A 22,450-nucleotide genomic window follows, 5' to 3' on the forward strand; every position below is an offset into this window, starting at 1 on the left:
AGTTTTTTTTTTAAGATTTTATTTATTCATGAGAGAGAGACACACACACACAGAGGCAGAGACACAGGCAGAGGGAGGAGAAGCAGGCTCTGTGCAGGGAACCTGATGTGGGACTCGATCCCGGACTCCAGGATCATGCCCTGAGCCCAAGGAAGCCACCAAACTGCTGAGCCACCCAGGGATCCCCTCAAAACTTTAATCTTATATGTGCATACTTTAGAAATGAAAGAATCTTAGTCTGATGGATTGTTTTGACTAGCTAACGTCTCCAGAAAAGTCTAAATATCCTATTAAGTGACTGATTTGTAGTCCTACAAATGAATCTTTTCTGCCCTGGTTACTTATATAAAATTAAACGGTCTTTTAAAAAAAAACAAAAACAAAAACAAAAACGGTCTTTTTAGTGGTGCCTGGGTGGCTCGGTCAATTAAGTGTCTGTCTTCTGCTCAGGTCATGATCCCAGGGTCCTGAGATTGAGCCCCATATTGGGCTCCCTGCTCAGCAGGGAGTCTGCTTTTCCCTTTCCCTTTGCCTTTGTACCTGTCCCCCCTACCTGGTGCTCTTGCGCTCCTTTTCTCTCAAATAAATAAGTAAAAATTAAAAAAAACAAACAGCCTTTTTACTTTGTATTTCACTTAACCTAGTTCTGTAAAGCAAGCCACTCTAATATCTAATGGCCCAACATAATAACTGTTCTGGGCACCAGGGTGGCTGAGTCAGTTAAGTGTCTGCCTTCAGCTTTGGCCATAATCCTGAGGTCCTAGAATTGAGCCCCACATCGGGCTTCTTGTTTGGCGGGGAGCTTGTTTCTCCCTCTGCCTGCTGCTCCTTCTGCTTGTACTCTCTCTCTTTCTGTCAAATAAATAAAGTCTTTTAAAAATAAATAAATGAGGTTTACTTTATTAAAAAAAAAAACCCACAAAGTAATAACTGTTCAATGTTTTCCTGATTCTTACGGTTGGCTGGACTCAGTTGGTCCATTCATGTGGTGTCGGCTAGGATTACTCCTGCTCCCGAATCCAGCTTGCTAGTTGGGACTTCATGGTGGCTCAGGGCTCCAAGAGAGCAAAAGTGGAAGTTGTGAGGCTTAAGTGTTGGCCTCATAATTTACACTGCATCAGTTAGTTAGTTACATTGTTTGTCAAAGCAAATCATAAGGCCAGCTTTCAAGGAGAAGGTACATAGGTACTCCACCTCTTAATAAGAGAAGCAATATTCAGGTACAGGAATGAGGAAGAATTATTAACAGCCATCTTTTTGGACAGTCTACCACACTTACTATTAAACATTTGTCATTCAAAACACTTATAATCTAAAAAAAACAAAACAAAAACAAAAAAACTTTTAATCTCAAAATAGGAGAAAATGCAATCATGTCTTTTTTTTTTTTTCTTAAGTGGTCTCCATGCCCAACACAGGGCTTAAACTCATGACCCAGAGTGTAAGACCTGAGCTAAGATCAAGAGTTGGATGCTTAACCAGCTGAGCCACCCAGACCCCATACATCTTTCTTTTTTGACCTGATTTTAGGTAGTGATAGTTCTTCTATGCCAAGTTGACCTGAGTTGTTGAGGACCACTAAATATCAGTAAGCAAGCAAATAAAATTTGTGTATTTTTCTCCCTAGTATTGACTGTGCAGGTATTTTGAAACTCCGCAATTCAGATATAGAACTTCGAAAAGGAGAAACTGATATTGGCAGAAAGAATACAAGAGTACGTCTCGTGTTTCGTGTGCACATCCCACAGCCCAATGGAAAAGTCCTTTCTCTGCAGACAGCTTCGATACCTGTTGAGTGCTGTAAGTGAGCTTGTGGTGATGTTTTCAGATTTTGTTTATAATAGGCCATTTTCTGTTTTGCATATAATGTAATATTTGGATCACAAGTATAAACTGAGGCACAGAGACTAGATAGCTGATGTGATTTTCTTATATGGAAATAAGCTACGTGTTTAGGTGGGAGGAATACTGATCTTGGATTTATAAAATGGGTTCTCATGACAATTTGACCATAGGTAGCTGTGGGACTATAAACAACTTCTCTTGACCACAGTTTTCTTATCTGTAAATATCTGTAAATGAGGTAGTTGGGCTTGATGACACCTAAGGACCAACTGAAACTGTAGTTCTTGGGCAGCCAGGGTAGCTCAGTGGTTTAGCCCTGCCTTCAGTCCGGGGTGTGATCCTGGAGACTTGGGATCAAGTCCCACATCGGGCTCCCTGTATGGAGCCTGCTTCTCCCTCTGCCTGTGTCTCTGCCTCTGTGTGTCTCTCATGAATAAATAAAATCTTAAAAAAAAGAAACTATAGTTCTCATATTAAGTATCCCTTGGTCACCTTTGTTTCGTTAAAATGTGAGCCTTCTTGTTAGAATATGCCTATCTCTGTAAACTGACTCCTCAGCTAAAGACTTAAAGGATTTTATTTTTTGGTTGGTTGGTTTTATCATTAATCTACTCAAAACATCAGATTGAGAAAGTGAATGCTTTTCCCCCTAATTTACAAAGGCAGGAAATGAGAACAGGCCCTAGAACCTGGTCCCTGCTCAAGTCCTGGAGAACTATGGACCTCTGGCAGGTTAGCTGTTAGGACTGAAATTTTGAGACTGCTGTTCAGATGTTTAGGGCATAGTCTTAGAAGTGTTCTAATCTCATGTCTTAATTTTGTGTAGGAGGAAACAGGCACAAGTATCTGACGTACTCATTCAATCTTATTTGCTTCTTGGTGACAGAGCTGTGCCTAGAACATAGGTTTTCTTAGTGCTCTTTCAGTTATATCATTTTATTTCTGTCAAACACATGTATTAATATGAGGTCAAACCTACTATATTACCTTTCTGTGCTCCTTTTGCTGTTTGTTGAATTGGACTATTACTTTATTATTTCCCACTTGACCGTGGGTATCACTGAGAAAATCCATGGTAATAGAATTAACTGTAAAAGCAGTTTTGTATTAATTTTTAATAAACAATACAGACACATGCTACAAAATTCAAAAAGAATATAGAGTGGAAAGCAAATTACCAAGTTAACTGTTTCCCCTTCTTGGAAGCAGCTGTCATTACCAATGTTTTTATTATCATGCCAGACTATTCTATGCCTACATAAACATATATGTCTCTTTTTTAGCAAAGTTAATTTAAATAATTTAAGTTCATAGAGTAATTTGAATTTTTGAGATGAAGTTATTCTAAAATTATTTTCTTTTTTCTTTTAGTTTATTAAATTAATATGTGACTGTTGAGAATATAAAAATGCAGAGTGGTACAAAGTAGTATGAAAATCTTTTCGTAATATCACTAATCTCACAGAGTCACTATTAACCTTTCTTTGGACTTTCTTTTTTTGTCTTTACATATATATGTATGTATGTGTATATATGTGTGTGTGTGTGTGTGTGTGTGTATATATATAAAATTTAGTTGAGCTTACCTGCTTTTTATGACTGCCATTTGTTGAACACATTTTTGCTGTTACTTTGAATGCTGTCATGGTGGCTAGTTTCCATCATAAATATCTAAAACTTGAATTAGTCTGACTCTTAGGCCAGTCCGTGCTTGTTTTCATGCCCCTTCTCTGTGAGCCATTTTCTGAGATCTAGATTAGTGCTCAGTACTTTCTAAGTGGTAGTTAATCCTAAGTCCCAGACCTATCTCCTAAGAAAAGGGTCTGTTTTAACATTCTCTTTGAATGGGGCAGTGATCCCAATTCACATACATTTTGTGGCTTGGTATAAATATTTGGGACAGGGAAGAGCCATAGTGAACTGTGAATGTGTGCTTCCCAAAGGCATTCAAGTTTAAATTTCTTTAAAATATGTTCTAGCCAAACAAAACATAAGCTGACCTTCAAAGCCACCAATTTTCCACCCACGAAGTAGAACTAAAAGTAGACCTGTTTTCCAGCTGTGAAGAAGAGTGCATAATCCACACTTTGTTTTGTTTGTTTTGATCCAGAGAGAAACCTAATTAGGCATTGGGCAAGAAGAAACCCTTAGTGAACCTAAGCAATCATAAGAAGTATAATCTGTAGCTTAAAGCTCAGTTTAAAAAAAAAAGAAAAGAAAGAAAGAAAAAAAAGAAAACCCAGAAATAGGATCTCCACAAAATATAACAACTGGAAATCAGTCAGTATGAGAGAAAGGCAAAAAAAATACATATATATGAGAGAAAGGTGACCAAGGTCACTTTATAAAAGTTGAAATTTAAAGAATGACCCTAAGGCATTAAGAAAAATTATGTTCTCATACTTTGGGAAGGAAGAGTGTAGTACACTGTAGAAACATTTACTTCCATTTTTAAAAATTCAGGATGTACTTCAGTTACTTAGCAAATTGCCCAAAATGGAATCCTGTTGTCTCACGGTGGTGATGTAGATATTTTCTTGATGAAAGAGCTAATTCGCATTTGTCCTTTAGAAACTTGTCTTCTTTTAATTGTATGAAATATAATTATATGTTTGAATTAATTTGCTTTAGATTTACCAATTTTAACAGTTGTAGGAAAGAAATGTACTGAAGATATAAGCTAAAGGGAGAAAAGTGGATGAAATTAGTATTTTGGAGTCAATATGAAGTTGCAGGCATTGATTAATTTTTCTCTTTTGGTTTCTTTACAGTTGTGAGAAAATTATTTAGAAATCACACAAGTCTAATAAATCTGTTTTGTTTTCTAAATAATAGTGGATATTGCTACCATTATCTCAAACATTTAAAGCCCAAAGTTTGCTTCTTTTTATTTTTATTGTATAGTTTGAATTTGTCATTCATGTATGGAAGATTGTAAACTAATATTTTATCTCTTCTCAACTCTTAAAAAAAAAAAACAGCTCAGCGATCTGCTCAAGAACTTCCTCATATTGAGAAGTACAGTATCAACAGTTGTTCTGTAAATGGAGGTCATGAAATGATTGTGACTGGATCTAATTTTCTTCCAGAATCCAAAATCATTTTTCTTGAAAAAGGACAAGGTAAATAAGATTTGAGTTGATTGACCTCAAAATAAGGGGCAGAGGGGATAAAATGAATTACTCAGTTGTTTCATTAACATTAATCACAAAATAGTTTTCCTAAAGCTACAGACATCATTTACACAGTTTTTTTTTTGTAAGCCATACATTTCTTAAATTTTTATCTAAATGTTGAATTCTCATTAAAGATGTCTCAAAACTAGACGAACCCCCCAGTATTTCTACTCCTATATATACATATATTCAAGAGAATTGCCAATATGTTACATAGAAACTTAGATATAAATACTTATAAGAACGTTAGTCATGGGATCCCTGGGTGGCGCAGCGGTTTGGCGCCTGCCTTTGGCCCAGGGCGCGATCCTGGAGACCCGGGATCGAATCCCACGTCGGGCTCCCAGTGCATGGAGCCTGCTTCTCCCTCTGCCTGTGTCTCTGCCTCTCTCTCTCTCTCTGTGACTATCATAAATAAAAAAAAAAAAAAAAAAAAAGGAAAAAAAAAAAAAAAAAAAAAAAAAAAAAGAACGTTAGTCATCATAGCCAAAATAGATGAACAACCCAAATAATCATCAACTGTTACATGGATAAACAAATTGGGATCTATCCATACAGTGGGATATTTAGCCATAAAAAAACAATAAGGTACTGATACATAACACATGAATGAACCTTGAGAACATGGTAAGTGAAAGGGATCAGCATGCAGTGTCCAAAATCAGCATTCTATAGAGGCAGAAAGTGTATTAGCGGTTGCCTCAAGTTGGAGGGAGGTGTCAGTGGGGAGTGACTGCTAATTGGCATGGGGTTTCTGGAATTAGTGATGGTGATTGTACAGCTCTGTGAACATACTAAAGAACTTCTCACTTGTTACTTTAAAAGGGTGAATTTTATGTATTTTTTGCATAACTATATAAATTATTATATCTTCAATTTTGGAAATGTAGAAGAATCCTGTGACTATCAGGATGTTTGATTTAGCCCTTTTGAACATATTTAAAACATTTTTCTATCAAGCTCCTGGAGGACAAAAAGTAAAAAATAAAAAAAACAGTGCTTCCCCCATTTCACACAGTGTCCTAGGACCCTGTAGGGTGTTGGAGGTGTACCAACAAAACGAAACATTTTTCCATCAATATTCCTTCTCAGTTTTTTAAGCATTTTTTTTTTGCATTTTAAAAATTTAAATTCAGTGAATTAACATGTAATGTATTATTGATTTCAAAGGTAGAGCTCAGTGATTCATCAGTCTTATTTAACACCCAGTGCTCATTACATCACATGTTCTCAATGCCCATCACCCAGGTACTCCATCTGCCCTCCTGTCTCCCCTCCATTGAGCCTCAGTTTGTTTCCTATGATTAAAAGTCTCTTATGTTTTGTTTCCCTCTCTCACTTTCTTTGTCTTATTTTATTTTTTCCTCTCTTCCTCTGTTTTAAAATTGTGAAATACCTTTTTTATAAGAAGAAGATAACAGATATTTATATCTGTTACCCAGTTTAAGAAGTAGGACATTTATCTCTGAAGTTCCTCTTGAAACCCCTTTCCAGATGGATCCTATTCCTAAATCAGTTCATGCATTTCTTTATATAAAGTTTTATGTGTTTTCTCTGGTTTTGGACATGTTATAACATTGCATGTATTCTCCTGAAAATTGCTTTTTTCAGAGGTCAACAGTAATGTCTTAAGCTTGATCCATGTATGGCACCCCTGGGTGGCTCAGCTGTTGAGCGTCTGCCTTTGGCTCAGGGTGTGATCCTGGAGTCCTGGGATTGAGTCCCACATCGGGCTCCCTGCATGGAGCCTGCTTCTCCCTCTGCCTATGTCTCTGCCTCTCTCTCTCTGTCTCTCATGAATAAGTAAAATCTTAAAAAAAAAAAAAAAAAAAAGATTGATCCATGTAACAAAAGATCTTTCATTTTTACTTCTATGTAGTTTCACTGTATAAACATGCCACAGTTTATTAACTGTTTTCTCACTGGATATTTGGGCTGTGTCTAGTTTTTGGCACTACCAAACAATAACAGTGCTGCTATAGTTCTTATCACCTGGTGGACATAGATAAGAATGTTGTAATTCTTAAATTTTGTTAATTTGGTAGATGTAAAATGGTATCTTGGACTTTGGATTTGAATTTGCCTGGTATTTATTGAGGATATTACAGGTCATTCACATATCCTTTTTTGTGTAGTATCTTCATGTTTTTGCCCATTTTTTTTTCCATTGAGTCAGTTTTCGTTTTCTTATTGCCTTATAGGATTCTTTCTGTGTTCTGGATATCAAAGTGATTTGGGGAAGTGCCTCATTTTTTCCTATTCCCCAAGTGTGTGTCATATAATTTCACCTTCCTTTGAACATGTAGCTGAGTTCATTTCTGAAACCTTCTGGGCAGAGGTTTTGTGGGACTCTTAATTTCTGCTATAATCCTATTTATGGGTACAGGGACCATTTAAGTTTATTTCTTCTTGAGGTAATTTTCTTGATTTATGTTTTTCCAGGTAAAAAGAAAAACCCTCAGTCTGTTTCTCCTTCACTCTCACAATGTTAACCACTGTCAAAACACTTTTTACACCACATGTGTGAGTTTCCCATATATCTACCAACTCGTTGACATGAACTGGGTGTTCTTAATTAAATTCAGTTCTGACAGTAACTGGAGTTAGCATAGACCCCACATGTTAAAGGCTCAGTCCCATAATACTGCCCCCCACTTCAAATGCTAATTGAAAGTGGAGGTGCCTAGGAGTCCACAACTTCTGCCTGACTTGGCTACAAATCAGAAGTTCCCATGACCCCTATCTTGGATTTGATCATTTGATAGAGCAGAACTCAGAGAAACACTTAACTTACGTTTACTAGTTGATAATATAACAACGGATATCATAAAGGATACAGATAAACATCCAAGTGGAAGAGATACATGGAGTAAGATATATATAGTGAGGGGTATGGAGCTTCTGTGTCCTCTGTGGACTTGCCCCTGTCCCAGCTCCTTTGATGTGTTTGGTGACCCAGAAGCTACCCAAACCCTTCAGTATTTGGAATTTTTATGGAGGCTTCACCACACAGGCTTGATTGATTATTCCATTTCCAGCCCCTCACCCCGGTCTGGGGAATGGAAGTAGGACTGAAAATTTCAAGCTTCTAATCATGGCTTGGTCTTTTTGGTGACCAGCCTCTATCCACGAGCCACCAGGAGTCCCTTCCTTAGAATAAGAGATAGTCCTATCACCCAGGAAATTCCAAGGGTTTTAAGACTTCTGTGTCAGAAACTGGAGTCAGAGATCAAATACAAGAACAAAAAGTACTCCTTGTGAGCTTCTTACCACTTTTTTAGGAGTTTTATGCCAGGAACCAGAGGTAGAAACCAATATATATTTTCCCTATTATTTCACAGTGGGATTTTATTTATTTCACCCAAGTTTTCAAATTTGTTGATATTAATCTGATTATAATACCGTGTTTCTGCATCTGGAATTCTATCCCTTTTAAAAAAATGTATTCCCGCTTTTATTTATTTGTACATCTCTGGTGTTTTAGTCAGTATTCCCAGAGTACTTTGGCTTTATTGATCTTTTCAGTTGTGTATTTGTTTCCTGTTTCCCTAGTTTCTGTATTTTTTTTCCCCTTTTTTGGGGCTTAATATGTTTTTCTTTTTTAAAGATTTTATTCATGAGAGAGACACAGAGAGAGAGAGAGGGAGAGGGAGATAGAGGCAGAAACACAGGTAAAGGGAGAAGCAGGCTCCACACAGGGAGCCCGACATGGGACTTGATCCTGGGTCTCCAGGATCAGGCCCTGGGCCGAAGGCGGTACTAAACTGATGAGCCACCCGGGCTGCCCATGTTTCTTTTTCTTAATATCAGTGGTAATCTCATTCATTTTTCATCCTTTCATCTTTGTAAAACTTAAGTACTTAAGGCTATACATTACTTTCATTGCCTATCTCTTGTGATTTCAGTACCTGTTTTTCCACTTAGTATTTTTCTTGGAGTTTAAAATAAGTTTAAATTTTTTCATACTAAACTATTCCCGGGCAGCCCGGGTGGCCCAGCGATTTAGCACCACCTTCAGCCCGGGGTGTGATCCTGGGGCCCCGGGATTGAGTCCCCCGTCGGGCTCCCTGCATGGAGCCTGCTTCTCCCTCTGCCTGTGTCTGCCTCTCTGTGTGTCTGTCATGAATAAATAAATAAAATCTTTAAAAAAAATAAAAAAATTAAAATAAACTATTCCCTTTCCCTTGACTCTGTCATCCTCATAATGTATTTTATTTCTCTTTCATCATCCTCAAAAAAATTATCTTTCCCCTACCTTCATTTCCTTACCTCCTACTTATCTTTTGTATTCTACTATATTGAAATTATAACCTAAAATTTGGACAGTCAGCTATCCACTCTCCTTCTTGATACTGTTTTCTTTCTTGGCCTGTGTGATTTTATTTACCTTATTCTCGGCACATTTTTAACTGTCCTCATTCATCTTTTTTTATTATTATTAATATTAATTTTTCTGGCCTTTAAATATAGATGTTTCCCAAGGTTCTGTGGTTCAGCTTTTTCTTTTCATTATATTCCTTCATTCTAGGAAATCTCATCAACTAGCATATCTCTATCCATAGGCGCATTATTTTAAACTTCTAACATGTGCTTTAAAGTACCCACTAAAGGGCAGCCCCAGTGGCGCAGCGGTTTAGCGCCGCCTGCAGCCCAGGGTGTGATCCTGGAGACCCCGGGATCGAGTCCCACATCGGGCTCCCTGCATGGAGCCTGCTTCTCCCTCTGCCTGTGTCTCTGTCTCTCTCTCTAGCTGTGTCTCTATGAATAAATAAATAAAATCTTTAAAAAAAAAAAAAAAAGTACCCACTAAATAGTGCATTAATGTCCCACTGATACTTAAAATATAAAAACATGTCAGACTTAACAAACCAGTTTATCTCACTGGGTCCCCCAACTTGATTTAATAATGTCACGTCTTCCTCTTCTTAGGCTGGAAACCATGTGTCTTTCTCCTTTAAAATACAGTTCCTTAAAAAAAAAAAAATACAGTTCCTTGAGCAGCCCCGGTGGCTCCGCAGTTTAGCACCGCCTTCAGCCTGGGGCATGATCCTGGAGACCTGGGATCAAGTCCCACATTGGGCTTCCTGCATGGAGCCTGCTTCTCCCTCTGCCTGTGTCTCTGCCTCTATCTGTGTCTCTCATGAATAAATAAATAAAATCTTAAGAAAAAACAAACTGTGAAACAGAACTGATACTCCTTGCAGACAGGGAGGCATGGGTCAGGATCAAAGGAGCTGGAAGGAATTTTGATTTTATTTTATTTTATTTTATTTTATTTTTATTTTATTTATTTTATTTTATTTTATTTTATTTTATTTTATTTTATTTTATTTTATTTTATATTTATTTTTTTATTTTTTTTATTTTTTAAGATTAAGTGCCACAGGGAGCCCGATGTGGCACTCGTTCCTGAACTGGGATCTCATCCTGAGCCAAAGAGATGCCCAACTGCCACCCAGGCATCTCAGCACAGTTTATTATTATTTTAAACATTTTATGTATTTATTCATGAGAGACACAGACAGAGAGCTGGAGACATAGGCAGAGGGAGAAGCAGGTTCCCTGCAGGGAGCCTGATGCCGGACTCAATCCCAGGACCCTAGGATCACGCCCTGAGCCAAAGGCAGACCCTCAACAACTGAGCCACTCAGGCATCCCTGTTTCACAATTTATTCATCAATTATTTGTGAAACAACTGTTAAATGACAGACACTTATCTAGGCATTGGGAATATAATGGTGAATACAGTCTTCAAGTTGCTTGCTTTGATGGTCTACATTCTAGTGGAGAAGCAGACAATAAACATATAAACAAATCAGTAAGCAAAATAATTCCAGATAAAAGTACTATGAAGTAAGAGAGTAACATGGTAGTAACTGAATATTGAACTATTTATATCAGCTGGTCGAGGAACGTCCTCAGCAGTCATATAAGCAAAACAAAAAATATAAGGAAGACTTAGTATCTCAAAGCTATCCCTTTCTATTATAAAAATTCATTTGCACCTGAATATAATAAATATGTATGTATGTATGGCAGTTTGATTATAGAATTCATTTAACCCAGAGCTTTATTTTTGAGACCTTTGATTTAAATGGAATCATGTTAAATGGTAGCAGTTATTGTTTCAGATGAGACTGCAGCTGCGAATATTTAAAGCCCATTCTGAAAGCACCATGAGTAATCCCTTCATAGTTTAGGCCCCTTAACATGGCATTTAGGTCACAGTCTATTGCCTTTCTTTCCAGCCTCATTTCTTACTGCTCCCTGCCCACCAACACAGCTGCTTATGGTTCCCTGTATCGTGTAATTTCCTTTCATCTTGGTTTTGCTCGTGCTGTCTCTTCTGCATAGACCACCCTTCCCCCGCCACATCACTTAAATTCTCCCTTATTTTTAAGCCTCAGTTCAAGAACCCAGGAAAGCTTCTTGTCTCATACTCTCACACTAAGACTAGGGTAAGGACCCTGACTTCTGTTCTCTTGGCACCTCCAGAGTTCACCTTTTTTAGTTATTGTAACCGCCACATTTTATTATAATGAACTGTTTATATTTGCCTTCATCCACAGACTGAAGGTAAGAGTATCCTATCTTCATTATCTCGGTAACCCAAAGTGCCTGGCACGTCAGGAATCAGCAAATGATTGTTGAACTGAGCTGTATTTCTGTGTAGGCATAGCATTTGAGTGTAGTATCTCTTTTGTGCGAGAGTAGCCATTATCTAGTTATTTATTGGACTGGAAAATGATAGTCACAGGTCAGAAGATGTTTGATTGAGTCTTTTTTGATATCTTCACAGACCAGATGAAGTCATGCTAGCTGTGAAGATACATGTATGGGTTAGTCAATGGGTGAATACCTGTGACTTACAAAAAGAATGCCTTAGAATACTCACATCAGACTGGAATGAGAGCTTTAGCAGTTGGGGTTCTCCCCAGATGAACAGTTCACTTAGGATGAAGAGACAGATAATGTGCTGGCCAGATCTTTGACACAAATCTGGAAAGCCTAGCAAATATATTCAAAGACATCAGTGTCTAAAAAGCTCTTAGCAAGCCAGGCAATCCAAGTCTACTAGGGAGAAATTAACCTAATAAGGGTTGGGAGGAAAACACATAAGTGCAGTGTAGGAGTTTGAACTTGGCAGTAGGAAATACAATGGATTGAGGGAAATTTGCTGACTATACACTGAGTGTAGGTCAGTGTGGTGCACTCACCATTCAGATGCAGCATCTTGACATAAGATGGCAGGAGCCTACATCACTGTAGGCTGATGGTAGGAGCCTACCATCTCTTCATTTCCCACCTGAGCTGTTCAGTTCTGGGCTTGGTACATTTGGAGAGATATGGTCACACTGGAGGATTGTTCAAAGAGTGGGCCGGAAGGCTAAAATACTGTGTAGGAGTTAGATGCAGAACTGAGGATACTAGCCAATAGAAGAGGAGACACATGTAAGCATAGCTATTTTTAAACATCTGGACTACTGTCCTGGAGAGAACCACTCAAGATGTTTTGGATTGGGGGGCTGCAAGGAGTAGTTCTTAAACCAGTGATGGGATACTATAAGGAGGCAGATTTTATCTATCATGAAGAGCTTTCCAGCAGCAATCACTGTCCAAAGATAAAATGGGTTACTTGGTGAGGAAATGAGTTTCCTTTTACCTAAGGTAGACAAATGGAAGTTGACTACCACTTGGTGAAGGTGCTCTCAGAAGGTTTTCAGACATCACTTAATAGAATAAACTGTGGGGTCTACTAACTCAGGCAGCCCAAGATATTTCTCCTCATTTTTTCTCATGGGTACTTATTTTCATAATGGAGGTCAGTGAGAAAAAGATTCCCTTTGCCAATAAGCTTGTGATACTAAATACATTAGATTTTGTTTATATATTTTCAGACTTAAATTATTTTTAACTGTAAATTGTTTCTTTCAATAGATGGACGACCTCAGTGGGAAGTAGAAGGGAAAATAATCAGGGAAAAATGTCAAGGGGTAAGAAATTTACTTTTATTTTTTTAGAAATATTTAAGACGCTTAATGAGAAAATTGGATAATGCTACCTGTTGTTGTAGATGAAGAGTCTTTTATCTATTGAGTGAAAGAAAAGTAAATTCAAACTTTTAAGAAGTTTGCACATGAGATAGGTATTTTCCTGGCACTAAAAGTTTAGGATCGGGATCCCTGGGTGGCGCAGCGGTTTGGCGCCTGCCTTTGGCCCAGGGCGTGATCCTGGAGCCCCGGGATCGAATCCCATGTCAGGCTCCTGGTGTATGGAGCCTGCTTCTCCCTCTGCCTGTGTCTCTGCCTCTCTCTCTCTCTCTCTCTCTCTCTGTGACTATCATAAATAAATAAAAATTTATTAAAAAAAAATAAAATAAAATAAAATAAAAGTTTAGGATAGATAAGCAATTGGTGTCTTTCCCTTTTATTAGAAGGTTCTTACTGATGTTATTATTTACATATTTCTCTGAATTCAGTGATGAAATAAAATAAATTCAATAAAGAACATTTAATGGGCAAAAATAAGGGGGAGAACAAACCCTCATGAGTTTGTGTATTTAGCATGATATTTGCATCTTTTCAGCATTAAGCCTTCCAGGAGTCAACACTAAATGGTGCAGTCCCTTCATCCTGGTTGGAATGGAGATAGAATCTTCTGTGGGGTAGAGAATAACACTTTGCACAGTGCTCTCTCGAATATCTGGAGACATTAGATTAAGAATTGCAGGGACGCCTAGGTGGCTCAGTGGTTGAGCACCTGCTTTTCCCATATCGGGCTCCCTGCATGGAGCCTGCTTCTCCCTCTGCCTCTGTCTCTGCCTCTCTTTGTGTCTCTCATGAATAAATAAAATCTTTAAAAAATGATTAAGGATTAGAATTGGTTTAGGACTAACAATTTTTCATTCTGCTTGTGTAAAATTATTTCTTATGTGGGAACAGATTATATATAATGCCAGTTTAGAACACTTTGAATATGAAATTTAAGATAAGAAGTCTAAACTATAATACAACTCAGGAAATAGGAAACCTGATAGAAAACCAGAATAGACTTCCACTTAAGATCAATAGTAACATGTAATATTCAGTAGTGCAGAGTATCTCACCACAAAGTATATATATGACTGTTTTTATTTCTGCTACAACTAGAAACCCAATTGGATGACAAAAAGGCAATTTCTCCTTACTGGTTTACTTTAAAGACTTTATCTCTGTTGAGATTAGAATTTTATAGAGTAAATCTCCAGATGATTTACATGACCAACTGATGTGCATAATGATCTATGATGGTAGATTTTGAATAGTTAAGACTCATGAGTTGTGCTGAATTTAGCAGGTGCGTGTTTCATTTGTAGTTCTGAGTGTAACACAGTCTTGCTTTCTATGCTCCTTAGGCTCACATTGTCCTTGAAGTTCCTCCATATCATAACCCAGCAGTTACAGCTGCAGTGCAGGTGCACTTTTATCTTTGCAATGGCAAAAGGAAGAAAAGCCAGTCTCAACGTTTTACTTACACGCCAGGTATGGGAAGTTGTGATGATTTACTATAGAGGTTGTTTTCATAATCAATAGAAACATAATGAATTCAGTGAAGCCTGTATGGAAATATTTAGGGTGGAGTGCTTATAACCAGTAAAAATCCCAACATATGCCTAATCTCTCAAGTTTGTGTTGACTTTAAATATTAGATGTGATATTAGTTGTTATTTTGTAGTTATTTATTACAAGGAAATTAAAAGATTGAATGTAGATTTTAAGTCTATTTTTCAGTAGCTGCCAGAAATCACCAGTAATACAGTTAAGGGCACATGTTTGTGAATATACGTGAACTCTGCTTATGTCCTTAGCACTGCAAGAAGGCAATGTGTTCATCTCAGCAATTTCCAACCATATGAAAAATCTCCCATGAGGTTTTCATTTGGCAAGTAGTGACTGTAGCATACTAAGGGCTGTGGGGGATATAAAATTGTTACTAGAGCTTCTGGTTTTATGGATGTACCCTAACAAAGGAGGCATCCATACTGCTTTCTGCAGTAGTTCAAATGCAGTAAATTTCCAGGTCTTGGTTGTGACACATAAATATTATATGCAGTAATCATGCTGATGTTTACATACTTGGAGAACAAATCTTTATAGAGGCCTTCTCTGTATTAAGCACTGTATTAATCACCAGAGCATAAGATAATAAAAAAATTCACAGTGAACTTTATTCTCCAAAACTTAATTCTTGCAAAAAGTTTTATTTTTAATTTTTTTAGGATTTTTTTATAGATTTTATTTATTTATTTTACAGAGAGAGCAAGCACAAGCAGGAGGAGAAGAGGGAGAAGCGGGCTCCCCACTGAGCAGGGAGACCGATGTAGGGCTTGATCCCAGAGCTCAGGATCATGACCTGAGCTGAAGGCACAAACTGAGCCACCAAGGTGCCTCAAAACTTTTCCTTTTTTTTTTTTTTTTTTTTAAGATTTATTCATTTATTTCGGAGAGAGAGAGAGAGAGACACTCTCAAGCAGACTCCCCATTGAGCTCAGAGCTTGATGCGGAGCTTGATCCCACAACCCTGAGACCATGACTTGACCCAAAATCAGGAGTCGAATGCCCAACCGACTAAAGTACCCAGGCACCCCTTCTTACAAAAACTTTTAAATGGTTTATAATAAATGAAAAAAATAAACACTTAAATTTGAGAAGGTACTGGTTATTAATGGTCATTCATTTGTCATTCATATTCTTTGAAGCCTGACTGGATTTCACTTTTTGCCTCTAAAGGCCATTTATATTCCTGAATCTGAAAATTAATATTATTTGATCATGTTAATACATTACTTGGTAATAAAATATTTCAGACCATTTTCAGATAGAAAGATTTTGGTTAGCCATTTCAATATTAATTCAGTTAAGTATTTGAGGATGCCTACCAAGTGGGCAAAACCTATCTCAGTTCTTTTGTCATGGAAGTTTATCTAGTGGGATAAACAGAAGCTAATGAAATCATTAAATTAATTAATTACTAACAAATTTGTAATTAGAAACAAGGTGAGAACAACAGAGGAACCCTTGTGTAGGCTAATTGGTTGAGAAAAGGCTTTTATGTGAAAGTATATTATTATTATTATTTTTTTTGGTCAGAAAACAGCCAGGGGTTTTCACATTTTATTAGCTACAGCATAGACCCTTGAGCTGCCTCATTCCCTCCCTCCCACTCCCCCCCCATGGGGTCAGGCCATCCCAGAAGCCCCTGCCTTGGCTGCCTGGGCCCTCTGGAACTCCTGCTGCAGCTGAGCCAGGGTCTCCCTCTGTTGCTCTGACTGCCACTCAAGGTCCTGGAGCTGGGATTCGTATCGCTTAATTTCAGCTGTGATATAGTCCAGCCTCTTCCCCACTGTGGCACGAGCCTCTCCCAGCTCCTGTTTGACCAGCACAGGACCCAGAAGTTTAAAGACCACGTTGGATCCATCTAGCAGGGCCAGCTCCTCCTTCACGATATTATTTTCTGTTAGCTGCGCCTCAAGCTTCTGTCTCCCCGACATGGATTTACTCAAGTCCTTCTGTAGCTGCTGATATTTCTCCACTTCTCCCTGTAGCTTCTTCTGGATTAGCTCAGCCATGGCGGGGACGAAGGCCCGCGGGGAGTGGGAGCGGGCACTGGGTCTCACTCTGGGAGGTACCTAAACTCCCCTTTCTGGCCCGGCGTTCTTGCTTCACTCTATTATTTTTTTTTTTAATTAATGTATTTATTTATGATAGACGGGGGGGGGGGGGCAGAGACACAGGCAGAGGGAGAAGCAGGCTCCATGCCGGGAGCCCGACGTGTGACTCAATCCCGGGACTCCAGGATCGCGCCCTGGGCCAGAGGCAGGCGCTAAACCGCTGAGCCACCCAGGGATCCCCCTTTTTTTTTTATATTATTTCTCTTTTTTTTTTTTTTTTTTAAGATTTTATGTGAAAGTAATACTGGAGTTGATAACTTGAAAATAATAGTTTATGGACATATATATATCCATAGTGCCTATATATGTGTGTGTACGTACATACATACATATGGTACAATTGTAAGCTCTTTCTGTATATATTCTTTTAATCCTCATAATAGACCTATAAGGTAGGTTATTATCTTGTTTTATAGATGAAGAAATGGAGTAGCTAAGTAATATGCCTAGGGTCTCACAGCATTTAAATCTGAGAGCCAAACGTCATGCATAGGCAATCTGGTTCCAGAGTCTAGGCTCCTAACTGTTATGCTAGAGTACATCTCAGGTTTGTTCATTTATTTAGCAAACATGTAGAACATTTAGTGTGTTCTAGGTGGTATTCTCAGCAATTTATACATAATAACTAATTTATCTTCTCATAGTGCTATAAGATAGATAATATTGCCTTCCCTATTTTGCAAACAAGTGAATCAATGTCACACAGCTAATAAGTGACAGAAATAAGAGAACTTATTTCTGGCAGTCTGGCTGTAGAATCTATATTGTTAATAACTGTCTTAGAGAAAGTGAGGGAGAACATTCCAGATAAAGGCAGCAGCATATGCAAAGGTCTTGTGGTTGTTTGGATAATAGAGTATTAAAAGAATCTTGTCAACTAAGTGTCCAACTCTTGATTTTGGCTCAGGTCATGATCTCAGGGTCATAGGATCAAGCCCTTCATTGGGCTCTGTGCTCATGGTGGAATCTGCTTATTCCTCTTGCTCTGCTCCTCCTCTGACTCTCTCAGTGTCTCTCAAATAAATAAAATCTTGGGGGGGAAAAAGAAGAAGAAGGGCACATTGGTGGCTCAGTCAGTTAAGTGTCTGACTCTTGGATTTTGGCTCAAGTCATGATCTCAGGATTTTGAGATCAAGCCTTGTGTTGGGGTCTGTGCTGGGCATGGACTCTGCTTAAGATCCTCTCTCTCCCCTTCTCCCCCTTGCTCCTCTCTATCTTCTCTTAAAAAAAAAAAAAAGAGTTGTAAGAAATGAGCTTTAACAGAGAAGTGGCGTGATCAAATTTGTATTTTTTTTAAGACTTTATTTGAGAGAGAAAGAGCACAAGTGAGGTGGGGAGAGGGAGGATCAGAGGGAAAGGGAAGCAGACTCCTTGCTGAGCAGGGAGCCTGATGTGGGGCTGGATCCCAAGATCCTAGGATCATGACCTTGCTGAAGGTAGGTGCTTCATCGACTGAACCATCCAGGCACCCATCAAATTTGTATCTCAAAAACCATTTTCAGGGGCGCCTAGGTGACTCAATCAAGCATGTGGCTGTTGATTTGGGGTCGTGAGTTCTGTCCCCACATTGGGCATGGAGCCTGCTTTTAAAAAAATAATTTTCCCTACAATATATGAATGTATCAAATTAACATATTGTACACATTAAATTTTAGAGTTATATGTCAAATATATTCAATTAAAAGAAAGTTTAAAAACCATTTCCCCCCTATTTCTTCTGTCTTATAAGGTTTCAATGACCAGTTCAGTCTTTTCTCAAATTACTAACTGTGGAGAGTAAGATTTATATGGCAGAGACCCAAGAAGGTTAAAAAGGTGATTCACAGCATTAATGATAATAAAATTGAATGGGCTTTAGTTGGGAGAAGGAACAGGAGTGAAGGTATGGATGAACACGATGGATGTATATTAGGCAGGTTTGTACATTTAGTAGTGGAGAGTTTAGGAGTTTTCCATATGATAGGATCAACTTTTTTTCTTTAAAGAATAGCATGCAGGAACACCTGGGTGGCTCAACGGTTGAGCAACTGCCTTTGGCTCGGGGCATGATCCTGGGATACGGGTTCGCGTCCCACATATGGCTCCCTGCAGGGAGCCTACTTCTCCCTCTGCCTCTGCCTCTGTCTCTGTCTCTGTGTTTCTTATGAATAAATAAGTCTTAAAAAGATAAAGAATAGCATGCAGTCTTCTGTCTGAGCAGAGGGGGAGTGTGGGTGCTTTGGCAGTTTGAATAATGTGGACAAGTTTGAAATAGTCGAAAGGCGAGAATAGGGATGCCTGCAGTTGAATGTCTGCCTTCGGCCCAGGGCGTGGTCCCGGAGTTCCCGGATTGAGTCCCACATCAGGTTCCTGGCATGGAGCCTGCTTCTCCCTCTACCTGTGTCTCTGCCTCTCTCTCTCTGTGTCTCTCATGATTAATAAATAAAATCTTTAAAAAAGAAAGAAAGAAGGAGAGAGTAAGTTAACAAGGAAACATAATAGGATTCTAAGCATGACCAAAGGGCACCTTTGATGTTGATACTCATGAATTTATCAATATTAATTTGCTGTATAACTTTCTTAAGCAGCACTAAGATTCTTTAGGGTAGATAATAGGATAGTAGGGTTCCTTTAGGGTGATACTTACTAAAAATATACAGTCTAAGAACGTTATCAAACGCTATGAAGATGTGAGAGTGTAGAATCTAACCTTGTAAGAAGGGAGAGGGCTTCTGGGATTGTTTAAAAATAAAAAAGCAATAGAAGAGGATCAGCAGGATCCCTGGGTGGCGCAGCGGTTTGGCGCCTGCCTTTGGCCCAGGGCGCAATCCTGGAGACCTGGGATCGAATCCCACATCAGGCTCCCTGCATGGAGCCTGCTTCTCCCTCTGCCTATGTCTCTGCCTCTCTCTCTCTGTCTCTCTCTGTGACTATCATAAATAAATAAAATTTAAAAAAATATTTAAAAATAACAAGAAGGGAGAGGGCTTCTGGGATTGTTTAAAAATAAAAAAGCAATAGAAGAGGATCAGCAGGATCCCTGGATGGCGCAGCGGTTTGGTGCCTGCCTTTGGCCTAGGGTGCGATCCTGGAGACCCGGGATCGAATCCCACGCCAGGCTCCCGGTGCATGGAGCCTGCTTCCCCCTCTGCCTATGTCTCTGCCTCTCTCTCTCTCTCTCTGTGACTATCATAAATAAATAAAAATTTATTTAAAAATAAAAGAAGAAGATCAGCAGATTACAGGTTTTCATTGTTACCATCATAGCGGTAGTAATTGAACAGGCAAACAGAAAGGAGAGAATATAATGCCTTTACATTATCAGCTCATGAGTTGGGCAGACAATATAAAGGCAGAACCCCAGAGGGCATTATATAGGAGAATGGAAATCAGTGAGGCCCCAGAGTGCAGAAAAAATACTGCATTCAACTACCGTCATCACTGGCCTTATGATTGACAATACAAATCAGGTGGGATACACAGAATAATAGATTCAAGAAGTGTTTGGGGGCACCTGGATGGCTCAGTCAGTTAGGCATCTGCCTTAGGCTCAGATCATGACCCTGGGATCCTGGGTTCCCCATGTTGGGCTCCTTGCTCATTGGGTATCCTGCTTCTTCCTCTTCTTCTGCCCCCTTCTCATGCTCTCACTATCTCTAATAAAAAAATGAAATCTTTAAGAAAAAAAAAAAAAGAGGTCTTTGGGTAGTCCTTATTTTGGTTGATTACTATCTTTTTTTCTGTAGTATTTGGCTTTTTTTGTTTTGTTCTAAATGAAATTTTAAATAAAATTTTTATAAAAGTGAATACGTTACTATGAATTTATTTTTTTAAAAAGATAAGTTGAGGGCAGCCTGAGTGGCTCAGCGGTTTAGCGCCGCCTTCAGCCCAGGGCACGTGATCCTGGAGACCCAGGATCGAGTCCCACATTGAGCTTCCTGTATGGAGCCTGCTTCTCCCTCTGCCTGTGTCTCTGCCCCTCTCTCTCTCTCTGTGTGTCAAATAAATAAATAAATAAATAAATAAACAAACAAACAAACAAACAAACAAGTTGAGGGACGCCTGGGTGTCTACCTTGGGCTCAGGGCATGGTCCTGTGGTCCCAGGATGGAGTTTCACATTGGGCTCCCTGCAGGGAGCCCGCTTCTCCCTCTGCCTGTGTCTCTGCCTCTCTCTGTGTCTCTCATGAATAAATAAATAAAATCTTAAAAAAAAAAAAAAGTTGAGGGGTGCCTCAGTTGGTTAGGTGTCCAACTCTTGGTTTCAACTAAGGTCATGATCTCAAGTTTCTGGGATTAGGACCTGCATTGGTTCTGCGCTCAGTGCAGAGTCTGCTTGTCCCTATCCCTCTGCACCTCCTCAGCTCATGTGCTTGCTCTCTCTCTCTCAAATAAATAAATAAAATCTTTGGAGGAAAAAAAAAGAGAGGAAAAGAGACAACTTGAAAAAATATTTTCAAGTACCCTAATTGTCCTCTGCTCTGAAACTCTCATTCTATCCTTCTAGATCCTTTTGTGATCCATTTATAATGTAACATTTTAAAATAAAAATAAGACCACAATATATATAGTATACTAGTTTTCTAACCTTAACATTTTTATTTTTTACTCATGAGCAGATAGTTTTACAGAATTTAAGTAGCTTCTTGTATTCTAGTGTGTGATACTTATATTAGAGTTTTGTTTGTCTGATTAATTTGTATGAATTATTTATATTAAAGATTTTTGCCTTTTATTTGTTGCGACAATTCTTTTTTAAATTTTAGTTATAAAAATCTTAGATATTCAGGGGCATCTGGGTGGCTCAGTTGGTTAAGTGTCTACTAAGTTGCTTGTTTTTTATTAAAGGGTTTGATAATTTGTTACCTTTTTGACAACCCTCCAGCAGTAGGAATCTGATCAATATCAATATCCAATCAAAGAATGATCAGTTGTAAATGGCTGTTTTGAGTTTTTTATTTTGTTTTAATTTTTATTATTGAAGTATAGTTGATATACAATGCTATGTTAGCTTCAGGTGTAATAACTTTTTTTAAATTAGAAATTATATTTAGCCTTCTTTGTCCCATAGTTAGTTTACTTTATAAATTGAAGAACATTCCCAGTATATGTGTATGATTCACAAATTACCTAATCAGGAGCCCTTCCCAGTGGTGGTGCCTGAATTTCTACTCAGCCTCTAGCTTCAAAACTTCTGATGTGGGGGCACCTGGGTGGCTTGGTGGTTGAGTGTTTGCCTTTGGAAGCTCAGGCCATGATGCCAGAGTCCTGGGATGGAGTCCCACATCAGGCTCCACGGGAAACCTGATGTCTCTGTCTGTCTCTGCCTATGTCTCTACCTCTCTCTGTGTATCTCTCATGAATAAATAAAATCTTTACTTTAAAAAAAAAAAAAAAAAAAAACTTGTGATGTGGGAACCCTTTCTTCCATCCCAGTATACCTGAAGCTTTTGAGGGAATATACCTCCCTTTGAAGCCTAGCAGTAGTTATTTGTACTGGAGGTACCATCTGAGCTCTGGTTTTGGAATAGTGGGGCTTTGGGGGACAACATTAGAATCAAACTTTCATGTATAATATATTATCTATGGGAAAGTATATTCTATGCTCTAAGTAGTTGACTGGACAGGCTTTTGGATTGTGGTTTTCCAGTCTCCCGTTGAGAGAGAGAGCCTGCCTTACAGTCAGGAGATCAGGTCTCAGTTCTGCCACAGAATGTACCCACTTATTAATCTCTATACAA

The 22,450-nt window shown here is 38.6% G+C and overlaps 1 protein-coding gene and 1 pseudogene across 7 annotated transcripts in view; one reads left to right on the forward strand and one right to left on the reverse strand.

The window, feature by feature from the left end:
• The window catches only part of NFATC3 (nuclear factor of activated T cells 3), a 138,611-nt gene that overhangs the window by 79,353 nt on the left and 36,808 nt on the right, over positions 1 to 22,450 (forward strand). For 6 of the 7 annotated variants that reach the window (XM_072815623.1, XM_072815610.1, XM_072815607.1 and 3 more), the window contains exons 5-8: positions 1,628 to 1,800; positions 4,827 to 4,967; positions 12,960 to 13,015; positions 14,416 to 14,542. In XM_072815623.1, the coding sequence (XP_072671724.1) occupies positions 1,628 to 1,800; positions 4,827 to 4,967; positions 12,960 to 13,015; positions 14,416 to 14,542 (497 nt within the window). Of the gene's footprint in view, positions 1 to 1,627; positions 1,801 to 4,826; positions 4,968 to 12,959; positions 13,016 to 14,415; positions 14,543 to 15,314; positions 15,445 to 22,450 lie in introns of all 7 variants that reach the window. The other variant, XM_072815646.1, reaches the window with a different exon arrangement.
• LOC140627669 (prefoldin subunit 6 pseudogene) lies at positions 16,219 to 16,727 on the reverse strand (annotated as a pseudogene).

This window comes from Canis lupus, chromosome 3 (genome assembly GCF_048164855.1).
Source record: "Canis lupus baileyi chromosome 3, mCanLup2.hap1, whole genome shotgun sequence".
NCBI lineage: Eukaryota > Metazoa > Chordata > Mammalia > Carnivora > Canidae > Canis > Canis lupus.